General features: G+C 40.8%; 1 protein-coding gene across 2 annotated transcripts in view; it reads right to left on the bottom strand.

Annotated features, from left to right (window-relative positions):
• SH3GL3 (SH3 domain containing GRB2 like 3, endophilin A3) overlaps window positions 1-23903 on the bottom strand; it is a 45000-nt gene that overhangs the window by 17641 nt on the left and 3456 nt on the right. Inside the window, exon 2 of one of the 2 annotated variants that reach the window (XM_065847772.2) lies at window positions 44-450. The exons of the other annotated variant lie outside the window; for it this stretch is intronic. Within the exon in view, the coding sequence (XP_065703844.2) occupies window positions 44-100 (57 nt within the window). The 5' untranslated portion in view covers window positions 101-450. The remainder of the gene's footprint in view (window positions 1-43; window positions 451-23903) is intronic. 2 annotated transcript variants of the gene reach the window in all.

Here is a 23903-nt window from a genome sequence, read left to right on the forward strand (position 1 = left end):
GTTCATACGCTAACAATAATGTCAGAGGGAAAAGAAGACTCACTGGCTCATTGGAAGGCTCACAAAGATAGCCTGAAACACGCAGATTATCGTCTGACATGCTGGAAGCTGATGTGTTTTCAGTAGGTGTCTCAGGGCATACACTATTGATCCATTGGTCCGGGCTGCAGTCGGCTCAGCCTCGCTGCACAGCAACGTTGCCACGCATGGTTAGTTTTGGTTTCTCTTCTGAAATGTTGCAAAACTCTTCACAGTCTTTGGAATGGATAAAATCTGGTGCCCCTCACGGAGAAACTATTTGCAACACCTCTGAGTCAGTCCTTGCACGGGGATCACTGGACTTGCTGGAGCAGCAGGGAGTAAGGAAAGTGTCTAAGTTAGATCCAGAAGGTCACAGAACAACTGAGTCTTCTATGCATCAGCTTCCAGAGGAAGAGACAGATTCCGCATCTACAATTTGCAGAGAATAATGGAGTGATTTAATAAACAACTTGGATGAGTCTGCTGGTGGATGGTGGAGCTGCTCCTCACAAGGGCCTTGGTTAAAAATGGGCTGAACTTCATGAAGCTCAAACACAAATGCAAAACCCTGAGCAACCTGCTCTAACAGGACCCGCTGCAGCTGGGAGGCCTCTCTGGAGGGCCCTTCTGACCTACCTCTCTCCAATTCTAATTCTGTATTTAATTTTGTATTTAATTCGTATTTACAGTGACACATGAACGCAACTCCAGAGATGCTTCTTCAGCGGTGTTTACTCTGAGCTCTATTTTCCTTTGGAAAAGGAGATTACCTCAGTGCTCAGAGAGATACCATGAAGAATGATTCCTTAAAGTCTATACGCTGTCTACACTCCCGACAGTAAAAATTGGTACAAAGTTCTAATGGTTATCGCCAAATTTTACACCACTACCGCTTATTTCCAATTAGTATAATCAGGATCGGCTTCACTATTCCTGCATTTAGGAACACAAAAGCTTTTGTTCTGATCATACTGAATTTAGGAGTTGTAAAACTAGCATCACCACTCTCCCAATTAAAAGTCACAGGATATCAAATTAATTCTTGAAAATGGATGCACAAAGGAGACAGCTGCTGCATTTTAGTTCTCCAGCTATTTGCTGAGCATCATATATATGCCTTATATCAGGCTGCAAAATGCTTTGAACTGGAACAGAAGCTTGTCCAGTGTGGGGCTGGGTAATTATGTGGCAATATCTATCGGTTTTTACGAGTCAGCTAATCAAAGGCGAAACTGCCATCACATAAGGCACGTACTCCGCGGGAGCTTGGAATTCCTTGTACAGGAAGAATTCTTCAACTCCAAATTGGGAAGCCGGGTGCCATGGATCCAGCACCTCGTCACCAGACAGGGCCACATCAGAACTTCAGGCTCTGAAAGAACCCAGTTGCTACCATGGTGGTCACCACCGCCTCGCTGTTCCACTGCCAGGCCAGAAGCTAAAGCCGTTCGTTAGTCATATTTCTGGTGGAGATAATTAAGGTTCCTCTGGAACAAAATCTACAGCCAGAGAACAGTTGTGAAATGAGACAGATTCCTTCCCCTCAGCTCTCTGTGCAACTCCCTCCATTACACTTGACGTATTGGAGTCAGTGGGGAGAAAATACCCCAAACTCAATACAAAAACACTTTCAAATCAGCCCTTGTATGATCATGTCATTGGTAGCTATATACCATAGCAAACTGCCTTTTATTGGGAAACTTGTATGCTCTGGATAACAGAACTTTTTGCCTGAAGAAATACAGCAGTTCGCACACAGATGCTTCTCGCTCATAACTTCTTCCTAGATCCTACTGTTCTTCGCAATACGGAAAATTAAATATGATTTAATTAGAAACAATCTACAAGTCTCTCGTGGGCTTATGTGGCATCTTCTGGGAAGGCAAATCTGGAAAAAAACCCCAACAGACAGGTTTTGAAAGAAAACTCTCTGGATGTGACGACTTCTATTTAAGTTCCGTATGCCCAGCTACTGTTCAAAAGGTAAACTGCAATTTTGTTATACAGTCTTCAAGGCTAGATATTGGTCTGTTAAGGAATTTTATTCCAAGAAATTATCTGAGAAAACATGTGTTTTCCATAAATGTAACACTGAGATTTTGTTGTCCCGCTAGTTCTTTGTTACTCTAATGTCTCTGAGATAATGTAATTTTCTTTTGATTTGTTCTGTTGTAATGAAGAACGAACACAGCACACAAACTGCCTACAGTTTAAACCAAAATCTACGGCTCACCAAAACTCTAAACTAAAAGAGCCTCAAGCTTTCATCCAATTTTTCAGTACTTTTATTTTGAATATGTTAAGATTTATCCTTCTCATTGCACAGGAATAGTACGTTTCTCCATTCTCATACAGCTCATAAAAATGAGCTTCAGAAAAAATGCTGTCTTTTACTAACGTTTTGAACATCATATCCACTAAATTACTTTTTCATATTTCACTAAGGAAGGTTACTGAACATACGAAACTGCCAAAAATATCCCAGATCAACAGAGAGCCGATAAAACTCTCAAAACAATTACCCTATTTTTTTATATGCCCACTGGGTATTTTATAAGACAAGTCAATAGGATTCTTGCCAGCCAATAACATGCTCTGACCTTCTGTTTCACTTGTTTTGCCTGTTTTGCAACCACCACTAACTGGGATTGAACCAGCACAGGGTTTTCTGGTGTTGTTCAGCTACTGCTGAAACAAGCGGGGCTGAAGAAATCCTTAACCGGCCAGAAAACTCTATGGTACACCACAGGTCAAGAAATCATCAAATGCCATTTACCGGCTGAATGAAAGGTATCGTATTCTATTAAATATTTACGAGCTTTTAATGACTCTTCACCAAGTAACAGCATTAATTTTGTTCTGAAGGAGTATCTGCTGAAATTATCTGCTGAGACTTTAATGGGATGGAAAATTCCTATGTTCATCATAAATATTCACACTGTCGAACCCATGAGGCAAAACCCAGATTTTTAGGAAAAATTATTTTAACAAAAAAGCCAAAGCTATTCGAATACTTTACATTTATTTCCCTCTCTCTACAAAGGAAGTAAGCAATCAATTGGGAAAACTAAGAGATTCATCCCACAGTTAACCCATACAAAGCCAGGAAATAATACGACTATATTGGCTACAGTTCCAAAAAACTGGGCCAAACTGCACATTAAGATATATCTTCAAATACAGTACTTAGTAGAAAGTACTACATTCTCTTAATAAATCATTAAAACTTGCAGTTATTGACCGGCAGCCATGTAATTGTTTCATTTGGTGTTAAGTTATTATGCATAGAGGACTTAATGCAATATGACAACACTAATAGCTTTTGAAAAAAGCTTATTAAAGCCTATTATAAACAATGAGAAGAACAAGGTGGCTGGCAAAACAGCCAGAAATTCTTGTCTGCATAGTAAATTATTTTCTGTACAGTTCTTCTGTACCACTTTGTGTGATCTCTTCCAACTTCAAACCATTTCTATGAATGGGGGCTACTGAAGACACCGAGGCACCTGTTGAAGTGTAGTTCATCAAACAGCCCATGCTTGGGAAACCACACCAAAGGAAAAGGAAAAGGTACAGAACCCAAAACATGACATAAACAAGGTTACTGGTTCATGAGTGTCTTCTTCAGGGAGGACTTACCCCAACATTTAAAAGAGCAATTAGTTGAACAACCTATATGACTTTATATAGGCTAAACACAAGACTGGGCCACTTCGGAGTATTATCACAGCAGAAATTTTTCAAACGTAAAGGGAATGCCATTTTGGTAAAGTCAGTGAGTGCATTACATAAAGATTTACCACACAATGCATATGATGTGGGCGTTCGACCATTTCTATAAGTTCCTAGCATCCTTGCAATTCTTTCTGAGAGAACTCTGGGACGCATAAAATGTTTCGTGATTCCTGTTCTTTCAAGAAAAATCAAAAAGGAAACTGACACAAGTATATCAGTGGTCTTGACAGACCTGTAAGATTCTGTGTATGTGCTTTAGAAACTTATCATCTCTAAAGCAAGCAGAGAATCATATAGTTACACCTCACATTCTAAGAAAAGATCTACAACTGATAAGGTACAATGAAGCGTCTGGCATTAAACAATTAAGTCATCTGTAAAAACAGGACGATGTGGTCATGGTCCTGTAGTTTATGGAAGTCACCAATAACATCAAGTGAAATATTATTTATGACTCGATTTGTTATCTGGTGTATCTTTGTAAAAAAATAAATCTCCTTTCTTTGACAGTAATACTGAGAACTTACCCCATATGATTTCTATGCTCTTATGTATTTGTTATATGTAATTTTTCTCCAGAATTTAGGGTTTGGTTGTATTTTTGATTAGTTTAGCAGTGGAAACATCAGACACTACATTATAGTGCTGATACTCCTTAAAGTTGTTCTGCAAGGAGTCTGTGCCAGAAGGTGAATTCTAAGAGGATCAGGAATGCGGCACTTGCTGTTACTTGGTCAACACTCAAAATCCTGTACCCAGCTGACTGGTCAGTGCACAATCAGGCAGTCTTTTAAATTAACCTTATTAACGAAATCCAGCCAAAGAATGTGCAAATATAGACTGTGTAATCTAGACTCACAAAGACGTCTGCACATTGAGAAGGGTGCTGTCTCTTCCCCTGAGCAAGCATGCTCTTTTAAAGCTCTTCACATATTTCAGAATATTTTATCTTCGCTGTGTAATGGACAGATTGGCTCTTTCTTTACACTCCCCAGGTCTGGCGTCTCTCATTAAGAGAAAGGCCGCGCCACTTGTGCTGCTCATGTTGCTTGTTCACACGTCTGGATTCCAGACTTTCTGCTCTCACCAAGAGCTCCTCATGACCCCCCCACCCCAGCTTTCCATGCGACAGGAACAACGAGGAACAAATTGCACAGATTGACCCACACAGCCCATAATTCAGGGGGGAACTGGCAACCTAAACTCTTGTCTGAATTTGGGTTAAACTGACCTGTCCTTGGCCACGCAGCGAACAAGTGGTAACTGACATTAGAATGCCGGCGTCCCCCATCTCCAATTTTTGTGCCCTGGAGAACATTGTCTTACAGAAAATGTTCTATACATACAGAAAAAGCAAGTGAAGGTTATGTTTATGGGATACGAATTGCGAGTTGTCAAGTACTGCACGATCATTAAACTTACAATAATAAGAATGCAACTCTAGATTTTGCCAGAGAGCGAAACTAAAAAGTGTTCAACACGTGCAAGAGAGATGTTTTTATTTTAGACACTGTTAGTAAACTGGTTTCCACGTTTCCATGTTATCACTAGTTGAGCGATAACACTTAAACCTGAAGAATTATGCTGGTTTCCTGCTGATCTATGCAATCGTGGGTTGTTCTAGTTCCTAAGTGACTGCAACCTCACAAAAGAGAAAATACACACAAAAATCTGCATTCAGGTCAAATATACATTCGGTTAATAGAAAGTTGAACGGTTTGCTCAAAATTTTATGAGACATCTCTGACCACAATTAGGAACTGAATAAACCCCATGCCGTCCAGCTGAACATCTTGAGCTCAAAACCAAACTTCAGAAAACACTGTATCAAAGCTACCTGAAATTGCACAAAGCAAGGAACCACGAACATCAGCTTAACTGGCTCTGCAATTACAGGGTTTACTTTAAAAAAAAATAATAGATCTTGAACTGAATAAATTCTGCTGAAATTAAATGTAAAGAAAACAACAACATCCAGTTGGAGTCTGATTCAGCAAAATACCTTTCCACAGGAGCATTATTAATGAAGCTGAGAATCTCCATGAGGATCATAAATCGTATCACATACAGCTACAGCGAGGCAACACTTAAAATATATCAGTAAGCAAACTGTTCAATATTGGTTATGCAACTAAATATATAAAAGACTTGCTCTCTAGTGCTGATTGGGAGATTAATGGACAATTAGTAAAAACATAAGGGTGGTATTTTACAAAACATTCTCGAGTTCAATCACTTTTAAACTTTTTTTTTCAGTCACTTTTAGCCTTTCTTTTTCCCTTTCTTATAGGTAAATGTGCCAGAGCTCAGCAACAAAACCATGCTAAACTGGGATTAGGAAAATTGATGTCTTAGCAATAAAAATGACACATAACAACATCATGCCATTAAACCTGCTGCTATGTGTCAAAGGATCCCCTTCCCATGCAAGTCAGAAGGATCAGCAAGTTTCCCTTTTGCCTTACAAATACAAGCGAGGGAAACAAAACGACAAAAGATTACAGGAAAGGAGGATACAAGCAAAACAGTATTTGTGAAATAACTCAGCGGCTCAGCAGACTGGGATGGAATGCTATTTCCTATTAAATTCAATATGCTTTTGCTCCAAAATAATAGAATTAATCAACAGCTCTGATAGGCACATGTGTGTATACACACCCCTCATATCCCCTCAAGAAACCCAAGAGGTATTAGAGGCCTGGATGCTTTTGAAAACCCCACCAAGCGCTTCTCTAAATCTCTAGGCATGTAAATACTCGTTAAGAGTCCAGCCCAAGAGACTCATCAGAGAAGCACACAGGACTCAGCACTGCCAAATAAAAGCTCTGTTTAACTTCAGACTCTAGTCCTAGGCAGCTGACAGCAGCTAAACTGCTCTCTACTAAACAGCTACTACTGCATTATTACTTAATGCCTTCTTTTCAAGCAGTGTTTTGCCCTTGTGCTTTTTCTAGCACAGCATAGCGAAGGCTTATCTTATTTACATTCGTAAATAATAGCTGGATAGGTGGTGGGTATTTTCTTAAACAATCTGTGCATCCACAGTGTAGAACCATCAAGATGCTTATGGCGTACACACAGTTCAGGACATGATCTGTGTATGGTCTGCAATTAGCCCACAGGAAACACTTCAGAAATTACCAATATTTAAACTGTTGCTTGACCACAGAGTTACCTGTGCAAGTCTGGACCCAACACTTACCTGCAAACAACCATGTATTTATCAACATCCAGAGCACTGCGGCCCAAAACATTTCAAATGGCATTAAGACTTCTGACAATCAGCAAATACTTTGCCACAAAACTAAGCTAGGTGGTTAAAAATTACACAAAAAGTTGAATATTCTAGAAGGAAGGCAGGCTTGCACAGCAAAGCGCAGATCAACGGCTCCTGGCTTGGAAGCATTTTGTCAGTGCAAATGAACAGACACTTTGATAAAGAAACACTGTGTGACCATTTGTAAAGCAAGAGCAATCCTACTGACCCAACAGGCACATGTAATAATATTTAATTATAGACTGATGCCCTGTTTTCAACAGCATTCTTGTTCTGGAATGGATTCAGTAATTTCTATGCCCCTCCTTTTGTTACCTCTCAAATCTCAGACCTCTGCCAGTAAAACTAACTCAAGTTGGCACTTCTCTCACCTCTATCACTAGTGCCAGAGTCTGCAAAAATGCAGTGCCAAAGGAAACTATGGCAGAAATTCTTACTTTTGCAAAGGTAGCGCATTTAACGCTCCATAATAACTTCACTTGGAATTCTATTTAAAACATCAGCACTTTACGTATTTCACTTGTGAACCAGTGAGGATTTAGCTCTATCTGCAGAAGAGGTTTGCTGCAATTCCTCCTTTCAGCCCGAGGATCCCAGTTTCCGAGTGGCTGGTTGCTGTACCAGCCACCACAGCTCTGAGACGGGAGAAGAGGTGCAGAAATGGAACACAACCCTGGCAAGAAGGGACGTAGCAATTCAGCGTATTCCCCAGGCTGGGCTCCCAGAGCCCGAGTGACAGTTAAGAGCTTGCTGAAGCTCTCAGTGCAATGCTGAAGTATAAACACCGCTTGTCTTCCAGAGAAAGAGACAGCAAAACCGATGCTCTTCCACACCACCAAGGTTAAATCAATGCCACAAGTTCAAACACCAGGGAAAACATCTGGTCTTTGTTAAGGGCACCATCATCTTAATGAAAATGAGAAATAGAGGCGTTTCGCTTGATGCTCAAAAACTGAAACAAGAAGCAGGAACGGGGAGAGCAAGAAAATCACTTTAGCCCTGACAGCTATTGTGTTACACGCAGCTCTGTGCCAGGGGCAGCCAGCTCTGTTAGGGCACTGAACTCCTGCACTGGGTTTTCCTGGCAGTCCCGTTTGCCCCCTTCTCACAGCCACCGTCCCCAAGCGCAGAGCTGTTGCCTTCTCCCATCCCGTAGAATTCCTACTCAGCTTTATAGATCTCCCTCACAGAAATATTAAATCGGCCGCGCATCCCAAGACACGTTTTATCCTCGTGCACTGGTCACTGGTACCTCTGCACTTCTTTTCAATTCAGCCAATTCAATTTAGTCTCTTTTCACTACTGCTGCTTCCTGTTAGTTTTTCTCTTAGTTGGCTCACTCTTTGTAATAATAATCTTTATATCTTTGTCTTGTGTTTCTTTCAGTTTCCTTTATTTTCTTCGGACACGCTTCTCTCAGTCTATGTTGTACTAAAACCCTGCTCAAAACCTGAGCAAATCACACACACAAAGGCAAAAAGAGCAGCAGCATGTGAGCTGGCAATCTGCAGCAACTCAGAGCTCCTCAGAGGGACAGAAAAGAGGGGCAATTTCTTCCATTTTCTTCCAAACATCCCTATTAATTTTCTTCCTTAAGTAGCTGTTCAAATAGTTGGTTTCATGAAACGGATTCCAGGATATTGTGGTTTTAGATTTAAATGCACCTAGAATCAATTTTCCATTGATGCTCAAGCACCCCTCACACAGAAAATATTGACACTGCCGAACCATGGAAATTTCAAAAGAAAACAGGTTTTTCTACTGAAATCAGTGGAACAGGGATGCAATCAAGAGATGCTGGCTCAGGTCACAGCAAGGCATTTGGTCTTATGACCATACATTTATTATCTCCATCTTATATTGTGCAAGAATAAACTTATTGGCATTGCTAAGGCCAAACAACCCATGATGGCACTCGAGCAATGGACTCTGCTTCACGACTGGAGGCTCCAGATGTCCCGTAAAAGCAGTTCCAGTGTGCAGGTCTGCATGTGAGGTGAAGCGTTTCATCGTAGCTTTACACCAAGCCTCAAAGCCAAGCCTAAATAAACAAAGCTGCTTCTCCCCCTTGAAGACAAACAAGGAAAGCCTACTCACTGCCTCCACACAGGGCTTATGTTTTCGTTTGGTTTATATTTTCCATTAACCTTCCAAAAACAACTAGAGATTAAAGGCGCTGCACTGAGGTATGTTTTCATTTTTCCTAACCAGTTCCATTTCATTTTGGGATATATGTGCACTCACAGTGAACCGAAACCAAATCCAGCGTGCTCTCTATGCTCTATAAGCAAAACAGGTCAATTACCATTTCTAAACTTCCTTTAAAGTCCCTTTTTCTGTATCTTCTTCTTCCCCAGGATATTGCCACTGCAAATCCAGCTATTCCATGTCCTGTGGCTGCACACAGGCCATAGTTTGTGACACTAAGGAAGGTGATGCAGGAAGGTAAGTGCCGTGTTGTTATTATGCTGTCCCTAGTATATGGTTTCTAATATTTCCTACTTGTACCTTGTTTGGGACAGCATGTTGCTTGTTGCTCATTTCTTCCTTAGAGATACATTCAAGTTTAGTCAGAAAAATGTCTTTGTAACTTTTGAAATTCTGCATATTCTACAGCAGCATCTTTGCCATAGAAAATATTGCTCTTTATAGTATAATTTTCTCGACATAGAACTGAACTAACTCTTCAGAACCTATTATTACAGACCATATGGATATCAGTTTGCATCTGCACACACATATGCATGGGAATGAAAGATAAATTCGGGATCTGTTTACCAGCTGGTGAAAATAGTAATTTAACTGCTATCTCAACAAGCCTGGAGGGGAGGAGTTGATTCCATTTAAAAGAAAAGTAACAACTAAAGGAAGCGTCATTGTTTCAATGACTTTATATGTTTTTTCCCCGTGACTGGGGAATGATCTCCTAAAGAGATATATTGGTCCTATGAAAAAAATAATTATAATTAAACGACTTAAAGATCAAATTTAACGGAAAAAAGTCTAAATCATGATGTTAGTTCCAATGTTAAGCCCAACTCTGAGGACCAAAGAGCTGTCCAGTTGTGGTTCCATTTGGTTGCATGTCAAGACAAAAAAATCCCACAGCTCCGAGCAGCAGCTTAGTAAAACGTTCGGAGAATTCATACTTGGGCAGGAAACATTTTAGAATGTCCAGCTACTTTGTGTATCCACAGATGATGATAATGCATTCCCCCTCCACTTTTTCCCCTGGCAGTCTCTGTTTTCTGTTCCCAGCCAGAGCTTCATGCACTTTTTTGTTGTTTTCAGTACTCTGCTCAAGAGTCATTTATTGGTGCACTCTCATGTTCTTTTATCAAAGTACAAGCCTGGTCTGCACTGTTAATTTATATATTCTCTACCTCAAGGCTGAAAGAATGAGGAGTCCTAGGACAGAAATACTGTAGCGAACATCCCAGAGTACAGCATGTACTTGCTGTTATTTTGAGAAACAGATAATAATGAAAGGAGAGAGCGGAAAACAGAAAGAGATATAACTACCCTTGCTTTCAAGGAGAGTTGCAATAAACCTTTGCTTGAAAAGCTACTTTCTATCAGCTTTGCTTTCTATCACAGATACGCACTGTTTATGACTCTCTCCTACATTACATTTGACCTTCTGCCTTTGAATTGCAAACGCACTTTCCCACAGATGCACGGACACCTCAACTTAAGAACACAACATATAAGCGTCACCAGTTATATTAACTGCGAACAGTTACTTGCCAAACAGCTTACAAAGCACTGCAGCACCAGGTTCAGAAAACGCAAGGCCGCGAGTTCTAAATCATCTGCAAGAGGAAAGGTCTCCCATTAGAAGTCTGTCACTTGGACAAAAATGTCATCAGCATGTATTAAATCCTTCCATTTTGAAATGGGGCTTGGGTATCCTCCTGCCTTCAGATCTGTCAGCTGCAAAACACTTTGTGATTTAAGCTCCAGGTGAGACCCTGCAGCTCTATTAGGTAAGATTACTAGACAAAGACGGGACTTAGAAACATACAGAGTGTTTAGTGTTATTGTAGCAGGAAATGTTTAAAGGAATGTATTCTACCACTTCTAAACCTAAAATGCTAAGTCCTTTCCTTTTATAATGCATACAGTACTTAAGATTTTTTTTTTCTAAGCCTCTTTGACAGAAAACATTAAGCAATAAGTAACCATATGCAGATAATTTGCGCGAGACCCTCAACTGTAGTTGCAAAAGCGGCGTCTTTTGTTTCTTTCCCATAACATAAAGCAGCTTTCTCAGCTTCCTAATTACGCGCAATCTTTTTTCCTTTTAAGCACTAGCTGCTGAATAACGTCAAAAGAAATGTGTGTAGTACATTTAGAGGTCAAAAGAGCAGCTGTCACAAAGCAGAAGCTCGATTCCAGCAACAGAGCTAGCACAGTATCTCGGCTGCAGAGAGGCCTGGGGTTTGCTATTCCAAGCCGTTCTGGCCAGAGGAGCTGAGCTCCCATAAAGAACAATTCCAACGTCCTTCTCCCCTCACTGCTGCCCCACGGTCTCTCACAAATGAGCTGGACCACCCAATGGAGCTGTTCATTAGCTCACCCAATCCGCTGCAGTAATGCCATGATCCTCAACATGGACCTTTACCTTTGGATCCTACAGGCTCTTAAACCAGCTGAACCTGGGCATAGCCACTGCTTCTAGGGCTACAATTAAGAGAGGCATTGCCATCTGAAGTCTTTCTTTTGGCCATGGTGATCCACCATCTCAAATGCTTCATACTCGGCACCCCTCCCGGTACCGAGCTGGCTTGCTCAGTGCACCCTGACACCGCAGTTTTCGCTTCAACTGTCTGACCACGCCAGCGGGATGAGCAAGCAACGCAGGCTTCACATCGGCACTTCTAAACCTCAGTGCTTTTATTCCTCATGCCCTTGGCAGCTACTGAACTTTGGGAGGCAGCAAAAACACTGAGAAGTCCATTCCACAAACTGAATCCATCCCATTGCAAGCTCATAGTTTTTCCAAGATTTCGACATGCCTCCTATTCCTCTTCACCAATAAATCCAGCTTACTAGTGGCAAAACCCAGCCTCCTTCCAGACAGCGAAATCCTATTCCTAAATAAAGCCTTCATCTCCATGCCATGGTACACATCAGAAAGCTCCGGTGACTATCATGCTTTCTCCAAACGTGTTCCAGATCTCTGCACAGAAAGGTTTCAGCCCGTCCTTCGATGACTTCAAGCTGTGGTCCTTCCAAGTAGCACTAAACGACCTTTCCTACCCATTGAAACCGTTCAGACAGAACATGAGCAATCGTTCTGGACAGTCCCACATAAATGCAGCTCTGAGGCCAGTATTTCTACCTATTACAAACAGCCATTCCAGTTTGACAACCAGACCTCCTCTTCAATCACATCTAAAAGAGCAGTGAAAAAGGACAATAAGATACTGAATCCGCAGAAAACAAAGGCAAATTATATAAATCAAACAGATCGCTGGTATGACATGGTATATACACCAATACTCACCATGGTGTCTACGAGCTTAAATTAAATGCATACAGACACTGAAGAAAAACAGTATCATGGACAAAGACAACATTCTTGTTCATATATGAATAAAGTACACGCTTCTGGACTCTATAGTGTGACTTTGCATTTCTATAGAGAGTGAGTCATTTCGCACCAGGCAGTGACACATCACAGTATTACTGAGCATTTTAGTCAAACTTGTCTGCTAAAGCTATTCTTTAGAACGTGCATTGTACAACAAAAACTACTTTGTACTGCAAAATCTTCAACATTTTCCTGACAAACCTTCACTGTTTCCCAAAGAACTCAACACTGATGCCTACACATGCATTTATAAATGAGTAAATTGAAAGTAATCATCATTGCACACATCTCGAAAGGGAAAGATCTTCATAATATTTCAAATGTAATAAACTATCCTATCTAAAGTTTTAGATGCAGATTATTTGCTCTGCAAGCCTGTTTAAAAGACTCTGTAATACAGTGTGAGAATCAAGACTGCCTGCTTTTCAGAAGAGAATATTCAAGTGCTTTTAATGAGAAAACCCGATTACACTCAAGTGTCTGACAAATCAATCAAATTCATTGATATGAGATTTCACGTAGCCACGAACCATGACATACCTCAAACCATAACGCTACACACAGACAGAATCACTCTTTTACTTCAGTACATCACTTCGCAAATCTAAAATACTGTTCCACAATCTGTTTAAAGCCTTGCTGTTCACGGAGTGAGCACATCCTAAAAACAGAAATGTAAAGTCATTAATATCCCTCCTCATTTTTCCAATTTCACTGACTCCTTGCTCAGTTCCAAACTTTTGTTAAAGAAAACATTCTGAATTTCTTAGAAAAGTAAAACTTGGGGACTTTTGTTTCCAAACTGTGACCTGTTTGGCACTTGCTTATCCAGCCGGGATACACTGGGACAGCACTTGTTCAAGGACTGCGAGTGAGAGGTGGCAGAGGGCACACCCCACAGGGACGGTCCTGCAAGAAGGCGAAGGATGAGCAGCAAGACTCAATGCTGGGTCTGTCCCCTGCCAGAACCATCTCCTGCCTCTGTTCAGGTGCCTTGTTTCAGACATAACAACCAGGCATTATTTCATCCCCTTTCCTCTGCACTGAGAGGAGCCGGAGCTGTGAATGACACGTGGAGCGAGTTCCACTGGCTGTTATCACATTAACGCTTCTTCCTCCCTCCACAAGCTCCTGGTGCAAAAATTCCCTTGGCAGCAATACAATCCTAATTTGGCCTCTAAGCAATCCCTCTTTCTCAAGTTGCTCTCTGTGCCTGTAAGAAAGGAGTGGTTTCCTTTTGACACACTCATGTACACCCACTGCAAAGATGAGAAAGGGTGATTACACTATAAACCAAACCCCATAAAATTAGAGATTTCAATAATCCCCTTTAAACACTTTCTTTCCAAGTAACATGAAGATCTTCCATATTCTTACTTACTCCAACTCCCATGTGATTTAAGATGTTTCTATATTAGATGTCTTTGTGACTGAATTTAAAGATCGCTTTTACAGATGCCAACAAGTAATTGGCAAAGTGGTCGCTCACAACATTCTGTTTTGCCCAGAGAGCAGTGAGAAGACACAAGAAGTTATACCACGTTTATTTTTCACTCAAAGGATTTGCAGGTTACATGCCCTGAGGTGCCGCTTTCACCAGGAACGTTCCTTTTACCTACATCCAGGTTGACCATCGTTTTACTTAAACCACTCATTTGCCCTGTTTGGACTACAGGCTTACTGGAATATGGATAGACCTTCTCGTCTCCTTTGCTTGTCCTCGTGTGATTGTCACCATAATCATGACAGTCACCACTAAACCCTGGGGAACCGGTAGCAGAGAGCACTTGTTGGCTAATCATTCAGAACATCAATGGGACACAAATCTCTTACAAAGCGTAGCTTATTCTACTCAATGTGAACAAAACATGCTAATATTCATTAAGGTATTTTTCCACAGCTGCTTAGCCTTCTCTAAATCCCTTTTATCCCTGTCGAGACATTGCCACCCCTTCCCTTGCACTGGTACCAGCTCTTGTGTGGCTGCGCTGTGAGCTGCTTCAGCCAGCTAATCCACCTGAAAGCTAAGCACACATTTGAGCTGGCTTAGTTTGCAGATGGATAAGCTGCCTCTATCAGCTCAGTGTGTGATCACAGCAGCACCAGAGCTGACCCAAGGAAGTGGGCAGGACCTGACTTGGAGAGCAGAGCAAGGCTACGGTGGCCTAGATTTTGGGTGATGCAAGTTGCTGTGCAACCGCATCCTCAGTCTGGTGGCATCCAGCTGTTAAAGCCAGTTCCAGAAACAAAGTATTGCACATCCAGTGGAAAGGTACGTATACAAAAAGCAATCTAAGCACCCACTGAGGCAGTCTGGCCTCAGTGACCTCTCTGTCCTGAACTAAGCAAGCTTTACATTACCTTGTCCATTCAATACCTCTTCATTTCTGTGCTCTTCACATGACATCTAGCGATTGTCACTCAGTCCAGTGAAAATCGATGCTTTGCCTCATTCTAGGAAATGTTGGCATATTATAAGTCATAGTCCTGGAAGAGTGCACTACTGTGATTCGTAGCTTCTAAGAGGAATCTATTGAACTTCACGTTCCAAGAACGTTACCTGACCAGTTCCAGTACAGTGCCCTGGAATTAATCCCAGAAAACAGATCCTTCAGCCTTTTCTCTTGTTAAACTACCCTGGCTTAGGCAGGAAAGATGCCTTCCACTGGCTCTCATGAAAGTGAACATTAAGCAAAGATTAAATACGTCAGTGATTATCGCAGAGCCCTGAACTCAGGAGGGTCCAGCCAGCTCTATGCACGTGAACAGTGCCAGAGCTCTCCTGGGATGAAAAGCAGGGCAAACACTTCAAGGCTTCATGGCAGCAAAGTTAGAGGTGTTACGGAAGAGCCAATCGCAACATTTTTCTGTTAAAGTAACATATGCTAGTGTTGGTATTTCTTTTACATCATTTGAAACAAAAAATTAAGTCCCAGTTCTTCAAATAAGAGCTCAATCAATACCTAAATCACAGCCTGCATGTCCAGAATTGGAAATTAAAATCCTTAAAATACTTATTTTTTTTTCTTCTTGAAAACACCTGACTGCACTGTACAATTCATGACTGTCCAGTTGCCCTCCTGCATTATCTATGACCAGAGATTTCTGCTTATTAGATGGCTGTATTGAAAACCCATTTAAATCAAAATCAGTTGTGGTCTAAAACTGTAGTTCAATTATTTTGATTTCTTTAATTAAGGCTGAGTACATTGGGCCTGCTTATCAGGACACCAAGCACCTACCACTTCATCCTGACTTTATGCCTTACGCACATCCGCAGTGCCCATATGCGAGACTAAAAAGATCACTTAAATCCGACAGCAGAGAGCCCTGGCAAGGGCTAGGAAAACATCACAGGTCTTTACTGAGTTTTTGGGCTACCCTAATCCTGATTTCTATACGTTAGAATATACTTACATCATCTTCACTGAAGTCAGACCTATCCCATTACACATTCAACACCACAGCAGTAAATTTGAGTCTTCAAAATTACCTGGCAAATACTTTGAAGTGCCCATACAGATCAACCATAGCAGAAATAACACAGACAAGGTGTGGGCACTTTTAATAGTGATTTACGGCTGTAAGCTCAAAGCTTATGTATTTGGCTTAAATATTCTTCAATTTGTCTAAGCTCAAGAGCTGCTAACACCAAAAGATACAGTTAGGAGTACTATTTCTAGTTTTTAAAAGTTACTCTACAACTATGTATCCAAGTCATGTATTCTAAGTAAAAACTTCCTTGGCAGTGCCATAGTTTAAAGGGACAGTTTTAGCAAATACGTTACCAGTAAGAAATGTGATCGAGATCATCACTACAGATCCCCAGGTGAGCTGTACAGAAGCGAACAAGACTGTCAACAGGAGTTGTGTGTAGACAGACACACTGACCGTCAAAATAGCAATTTTTGGTTGATTTGGTTTGGAATTAACTTCTCCGCACATGAGCATACTACAGCTCATCACAATGTTTATCAGCAAGTCTACCTTGTCTACATGAAAAGTGGCAAACAATCTCTGTTTATTGCTCTTCCTGAAACTCCTTCTCATCAGGCAGTAATTCATACAAAATTCCATTCCCACATAATCAAGTTAGAGATTTGTCCTTCGGTGTTATTAATCTACTGCTTACATTTTTAGCACTTGCGCTAGCCTTGTGCATTTTATTAAGTCACTATAAAATGGATTGACAACTCCTTCTCTTACCCTTACTTTTTACTGTACATTATTTTGATTTAAGTGGTACCATCCCTACTTTTTTGAGCAGTAAAATCATGTAGTTTCCACTGATTTTAGTACATTGTGAAACACCCCCATTTGTCTGCACACAGTGGGTCCCTGTTACTTGCTACTCAAGGTGACCCACCTGTCCCTGCTGTACACGGATTGCACAATTTCCCTTGGAATCACCAACATGTTGTCTCCTTTGCTTGAGAGGTTTCTTGTTTGTTTGTTTCTTCTTTTTAAGCCATTTTAGTTGATAGTTTTCATAAGCCTTTGAGTTCACGTTCAGCATTAGAACACTGTGCAGTAATGTACTTCCACTGGAAAGGCAACTGAGTTTTTAATGCTGTTACAGTCTCATTACTCAAATATTCTGAAAAATATAAAATATGAAAGCACTGCTGGCTTTGCTGGGATTCACACGAGGCCCTTAGTGATACCCATGGGAAAAATAGAAGACTTAAGGTATCTTACTCTCCTTGCTCATGCTCGTCATGAGTCGCAAACTCTAAATGGAACAAACAAGTCTCAAACACTCCTGTGTATCTGAAAGGTTTTAATAATCCATACTGCTTTCATTCACTTAACAGAAATTGGAAAACTCCAGGTATCATAGTGAAAAGAAGAAAAGGAAGGAGGAAGGAAGGAGAAGGGAAGCAAGGAAGGAAGGAAGGAGAAGGGAAGCAAGGAAGCAAGGAAGCAAGGAAGGAAGGAAGCAAGGAAGCAAGGAAGGAAGGAAGGAAGGAAGGATTCCTTTCATCCCTGTGCTCACCATGACCAGTCTGGAGAGCAAGTCACTGTGCATTTTTCCTTTTCTTTCGTAACTCCATTTCCAAACACACTAGTGGTTTTAGACAGCAACACATTGTTATATGCAATACCACAAGCTAAAAAGCAATCGGAGATGACGAGGCTTCCCAGCCACACTTCTAAGAAAGACACGCGCTCTCCGAATCTCCACAAGGCACAGGTATTTCTATGGGTAACAGCTGCACTGCAGAAATGCACCGCTGCACACAGAATTGTCTGTATTTCATTGTTATCAAACTTCATCGAATTCCACCTGAAACCTATGACAGAGAAAACTGGAAAAGTTTTCCAAGCATAATTTGCACAGAGAGCTCTGCAGAGCTCTGAAGCACCAGTGCAAACCATGTCAAGAGGCACCTCAGTACAGGCACAGGGCTTTCAGCAAGAAATCCCTTCAAACAAGGCCGTGCATCCAGCAGCAGCAAAACAAGCCAAGTGCCATGAAACACGAACCTTCAACCACGGCTGAGATCACTGAAGGGCAAATCTCAGTCACCAAACTCACTTGCAATGAAGATGTCATGATTCTTGCATTCTTCACACGAAACGAAGCAGTACATACAGCCCTTTAAACCTTCATCAAACACATGTAATAATTAACAATACGCGTATAGAAACATTCTTATTAACAATACAACTCTAAATTGCATACTATATAAAAAGCAGAGTTTTCCAAAATTTAAAATCACTGCTTGAAAAAATAAGTACCAACAAAAGCAAGATTTGCTATATTTCAACCCCTTTAGGATGGTGCCATGTGGAATGATGCGCTTAAGTTAAAGCCCCAACTGACAGGAGTTCCAGCAATGTCTGCAGGACCTAATTCATGTTATGGTTACTTTTTGGTCTATGGAAATAAAGGAACTGAATATTTTTTAACATTTGAACAGTATATTGAGCAATCCCTGTGAATGCACTGAATGCATCCTTATAACTGCATTAAACACAAAGGTGTAAGCTTCCAGGAATAGCAGAACAGGAAAACAATTACAGACAGGCTTTTGCGCAGCAGTATTTTCTGAGTAGTAATCACTAATACTAGTAGTAATTACTAATAACTACTGATGAAAGTATCCATTGAAGACGTATTTATCTTGGAGTCTCTTTTGCAATGTTATTTCCTCAAATATGAAGGTATTTCTGCAAGTAACTCCCTTCCTGCCCAAGCCAACCATCAGTTGAGTTTCTGTGCCTATTTCCTACCATTCACCACAGAAGTTTTCCTTCCCTTTACGCTAAAACACTGTGACAGGCATCAGCACAAACTTACATTAAACAGCACAAGGAAGGGAAAGTTCCCCTGAGGGACAATCTCTGGTCTTTGAACATGTGGAGAGCTGTAGGGCCAACCAGGGAAGTGAAGTTTTGTTTGCTCTCCCCAGTCCCCAGCAAAAGCAAACAGAAAACAAACAAAAAAGCCCCACCTCCAACACCAAAGCCATTTTAGGTGCTTACTACAACTTACAGAGAAAAGGAAACGGGGAGTATTCAGATGCTAAAGCCATGAAATGATAAACAGTTAAAGGTAAGTAAGGGTTGCTATGTTCCAGTGCATCCAGGCATCCAAGCAGCACAATTCATCCTCATGTCTTCAAAAATCTTATTATTTAATCTTATTATTTTCTTCGGAAGGCATTTCTAGACAGCAGAGTGGAACTGCTGGTTCCGAATTGATGAAAAGTTCTAGTCCTTGATTAATAATTTACCTGAAGAGGGTTTCTTCCCCTCCCGCCACGACTCGGGAGCCAAGCTGACAGGTGCCACATTCCCAGCGGGACTGGGAAAGCGTTCCTGAGTCTGTGCATCCTCTGACCCTGCAGATGGCACAGGCACCACACGGCACCTTCCAGCTCTCAACAGCACTACAAATGGGAAATTCACAATTTTCAATCAAAACAAGGACTTTCAGACCTCCAATTCCACATTTTATTTATGGCACTAAGTAATGTTTTTTCCCCCACTGCTTGGGAGATATCAATACCTGAGAAATCTTAGTTCCTGAAGCACTGCTTGCCTGTTACAAAGGGGTATTGAAAACACTAAATTTAGGTGAAAATACCATGTTCGGCCCTGCTCAACTTGGGGTCAGTGGAATTACACCACATTTATATGGAAGCTTTAATCCAAACTCATATCTCCAGTTCATGTTTATCCATACATCTAATGTTCTGTCACTGAACAGCTCCTTAACCTTGAAGCCAGGTCACCTTCAAGTACCTTATTTATTTGCATCTGTAAAACAAAGAATGGGAACAGTGAGACCTACCCGAATTTGCAAAGAGGCTGTTACTACCTAGGACCATTTATACTTGGTTTTAATATTTTATTTCTTTTTACTTGGTAAAAATATATATATGTTTTCACCTTTTTCACCTTAGGTCTGTAACCTGACTGTACAGGAACAGAAAAACTCCCAATCAAAAACACTCAGAATTTTAGAACCTCTTGATTTTCTTTGAGTCCTCAATTCTTATGTTCATTTCCTAAGCAGGTTAATTTCACTGCAGCTCATTAAACACAGGTAGAGTATCAAAAATGTAATTTAATTAGGGTAGCACAGAAACAGAATTAATTCTTATCAAAGGCTTGGCATTGTCCTTTGAATAGACAGCATGGAAGGCCAAGTTATTTTTGTGTTTCACATACACAGCTGCTGCTATTTGAGATGCTACAGGAAATTAACTGGTATAGTCTCCCATCAATGCACATAACTCTTAAAAACTTTAACAACAGAAACACGTAGACAGCGATAGGACACTAGAGCTCTGGAAAACAGAGTTCAAGGTGTAACGTAATAATTGATTAGCCCTCTTCTAACTGGGCTTGTTGAAAGCGTTGTTAAAACCTGCATCTTCAACTCTCAATCTGTCATAAAACTCCAGCAGTGGCTTCGTTTCCATGAACGAGAAAAGAAACTAACAAGAACACAGCACAGTATAGAATTAGACTATAGCAATATACTGGGATGAACGTGGCATTAACATAAATGAAAGCAGTTTGTTCTAAACAATAGCACTGTAAGACAAAGTTTGGGGTTTATAGGGTTCTAACGGAAGATATAAAGACTGGGATGCATTTGGTAACTTGAATTACTCGTGTGCGTACAGAAAGTGTTGGTGTTTGGATGGCACAACACACAAAAAGTTCTATTAAAAACACTTCTATTCTTTGGCAATAGTTTGTTCTGGAACCACAGCCATTAATGTATTGTGCCACTGAATATATACAACTTTCTTTTCTTAATAGGAAGCAAGTACTTGGAGTGAGGTTTTTTAGGCCAGATTCTGCTCTCAGTTGTACACTCATGCTGCACATTCCTATATAAGAGCCCTTCCCTGAGTCATCCCAGGTTTCTATCAGTGTAACTAAGCAGAATATGTCCCCCTGTATGTATATGATAAAGTCTGTGCCAAACGCTGCACAGGAATGCAACTTCTTGATAGAAATGCATCTGTTTGAGATATTTAAGCAACTTCAAGTAACCCTTAGCAAGCCATGCTAAAGAAAGTCTTAATGCAAAGCTGCTGTTGTGCTTCCCTTGCCTGTTTGTTTTGCAGCATTGCAGGACTCTCGGGAGGCTGCACTGCAATGTGCTGCCCAGTGCGTGCCGCAGTGACTCAGGCACCAGCGTGAGTTCAGCATGGAGAGCCAGCTCATGCTTCAACTTTCGGGATGCCTGTCCAAAAACCTTCGGCAAAGCCAAGAATCTATAAAAGGAGATGCATTCAAGGAGAAAGTACAGCTTCCATTCCATTATCCTATACTGTTTTCTATTGGAATATATATATATAAATATTTCATGGGTTAAATATAAGTAACCTCCTTCCGAATTGTAGCTGCATCTCTGCTAGATTCCCAATTTACAGCACTATGATCCATCTATTACAAGCTTTGAGAGCTGCACTGTTAAGGGTTGCAGAGGCATATGATTGCTATCTTCTGCTCATTTGTATGCTGACTGAAGCACTCAGAGTTTCTTTTTCCTTCAGTTATGCCTCACTGGCAGGCTACTTAGCAGGTTATAAATACAATTGCAAATATAACTGTAAACCTAAATCTTGAGAGCTAGTTTTCCCCTCCTTTCAAATCTCTCAGATATATATTTTTAATATTGAAAAATCACCTTCACGCCACAAGGAACTGTTTTCGTATTTCCTACCTATTAACCCAGGACTGTGGTCCCAGGAATCAAGCTTCAGCATCCACAGGGTGGGCTGCACGACCAGAAGTCGGCTGTATTACCTCAGGAGTAGGTGCGTTACCCTTAGTAAGGCCAAAGGAGAGAGGTGGGTGCAGACAGCTGTCCTCTTACCCCTTGCAGCCACACAATCCACGCTGATCTTTGCCACAGGATCCCGTTTCCCTCCAGTTTAGCAATAATTTTGCTTTGAAAGAAAGTGCAAAATGAAGACTTCTCCTTTTTCCACCAAAAAACAAACAAAAATCCAAACAGCACCGCTCCCAACAAATACTCACAAGTCTTCAAAGCTTTACACAAACCCCCAGCCTCTCTGTACATCATCTTCAGAATTTCAGATGAACAGTATATAATCTACCCTACAGTTTTATAATTACCGATTGCATAACAACAGTCTCCAGACGTGACACAGGTAAACACAAACGATACTGTCTAATTATATATCCACATATACACAGAAGAATGTTATTTTTTGTCCTTGACAGCGGCTGAGGGTTTACTCTCCTTTCTGAAACATGTATAAGAAGCATAATTACCCACTTGAAAACATCTCAGACAATAAACGAAATTCTAATGTCCTCCCCCCACAATTCTATAACATTTGCAAACAAATACATCCAATTATCTAATAAAAACTAGGAACAGGATAGAAGCGCTCTCTCTGTTAAGGTTTTGGATTCATCATGCCCAATTCGGGTTGGATGTAAAAGGACAGTATCTGTAACAAACTGTATGATAACAGCTTGTGGTCCTAGGACAGAAATATATCTGCATGCAGTCAATAGTTCATGTTCATGTCTCACTGGCAAGTTCAGGTTCTCTTTCTACAAAGTTCGTCTCTTCCTCAGTTTACCAAATTAGTCCTTGGTAGTGATCGCTTGTGTAAATACAGTTTTTGTGTACTAGCTCCATGTCAACATGGACTTTAAAAAAAGGCTTAACTATTATGTCTAGACTAGTGTCATTCATCTACAACATAACAGAAAAGAAAAACGGAGACACAAGACTCATTCTGTCTGGAGGCCTAGGTGGTTTTGATTCTGATCTGTTCTTCATTTCAACAGATTGGATCAAAATGGCACATAAATCAATGGAATCAAAGCAGGAATCTGGGAGAGAAGCAGCAGCATCCCTGCAACTGTTGGTGATAGCTGAAAGTTTCGAAAAACAAACAAAACAAAAAAAAATAGAAAAAGGCCTTTGTAAACATTGCTAAAAACTTGCAGTATTTGAACAGACAAATGCCATTCACGATACGTAAGAGACAAAGACACAGAGCATATACCTTATTACACTAATCACTTTCAGGAGGCGAAAAAGTTATAACAGGTTTTGTTTTGGTTGGAAAATGTGCTCACCCTTAGGCTCTATCTATAGACAATAGGGCCAGCTCCTGATTCACTCTGTCCTGGAGCCTCTCTTGCTTCACTGACAATAGGAGAAGGTTTAAGACACCAGTCTGCACAGGCTGACAATAACTGTTCATGTCTGCATTACAAATAAGATATTCACAATAATTGGCAGTCATGTGTTCCCTCAAAAAAGTATTAAGTTCTACTATCACTGAGAAGCTAAGCCTAAGAAATACACTATGAATAAGCTGTTGATAATGAGACAGCTGCTATGCACAGACTTCAGCTACAACTAATTAATAAGGGAAAAAAAGATGCAGAACATGTGAATTCAAGGTCAACAGCAGATTTGCTATGGCAGCATCATTGCTGAGCTTTCAAAGCACCCGGAGGGAGGGAGGTTCTCAGCGCGCTAGCCTCCAGCTACTTCAAAAATATCAGATCTTTATACTGAGATACTGGCCTGGCTGAAGTTTTAGAGCACAGCAGAAATTCTAACAGCATCTGCTGCCTATTAAGGCTTTCTTATTCACTCTCTAAGCTTCCTGCTTTTCTAAAGAGAAACACCGCTCTAAAAATACTCCCCGTATGCAGAAGATGCAGCCCTCCCACCAGCCGGGATAACCCACGTGTACAACCACCACGAGAACCAGGCCTACGAAACCAATACACCTACCCACATCAAAAGGT

The sequence above is a fragment of the Patagioenas fasciata genome, chromosome 12 (assembly GCF_037038585.1).
Source record: "Patagioenas fasciata isolate bPatFas1 chromosome 12, bPatFas1.hap1, whole genome shotgun sequence".
Classification (NCBI taxonomy): domain Eukaryota; kingdom Metazoa; phylum Chordata; class Aves; order Columbiformes; family Columbidae; genus Patagioenas; species Patagioenas fasciata.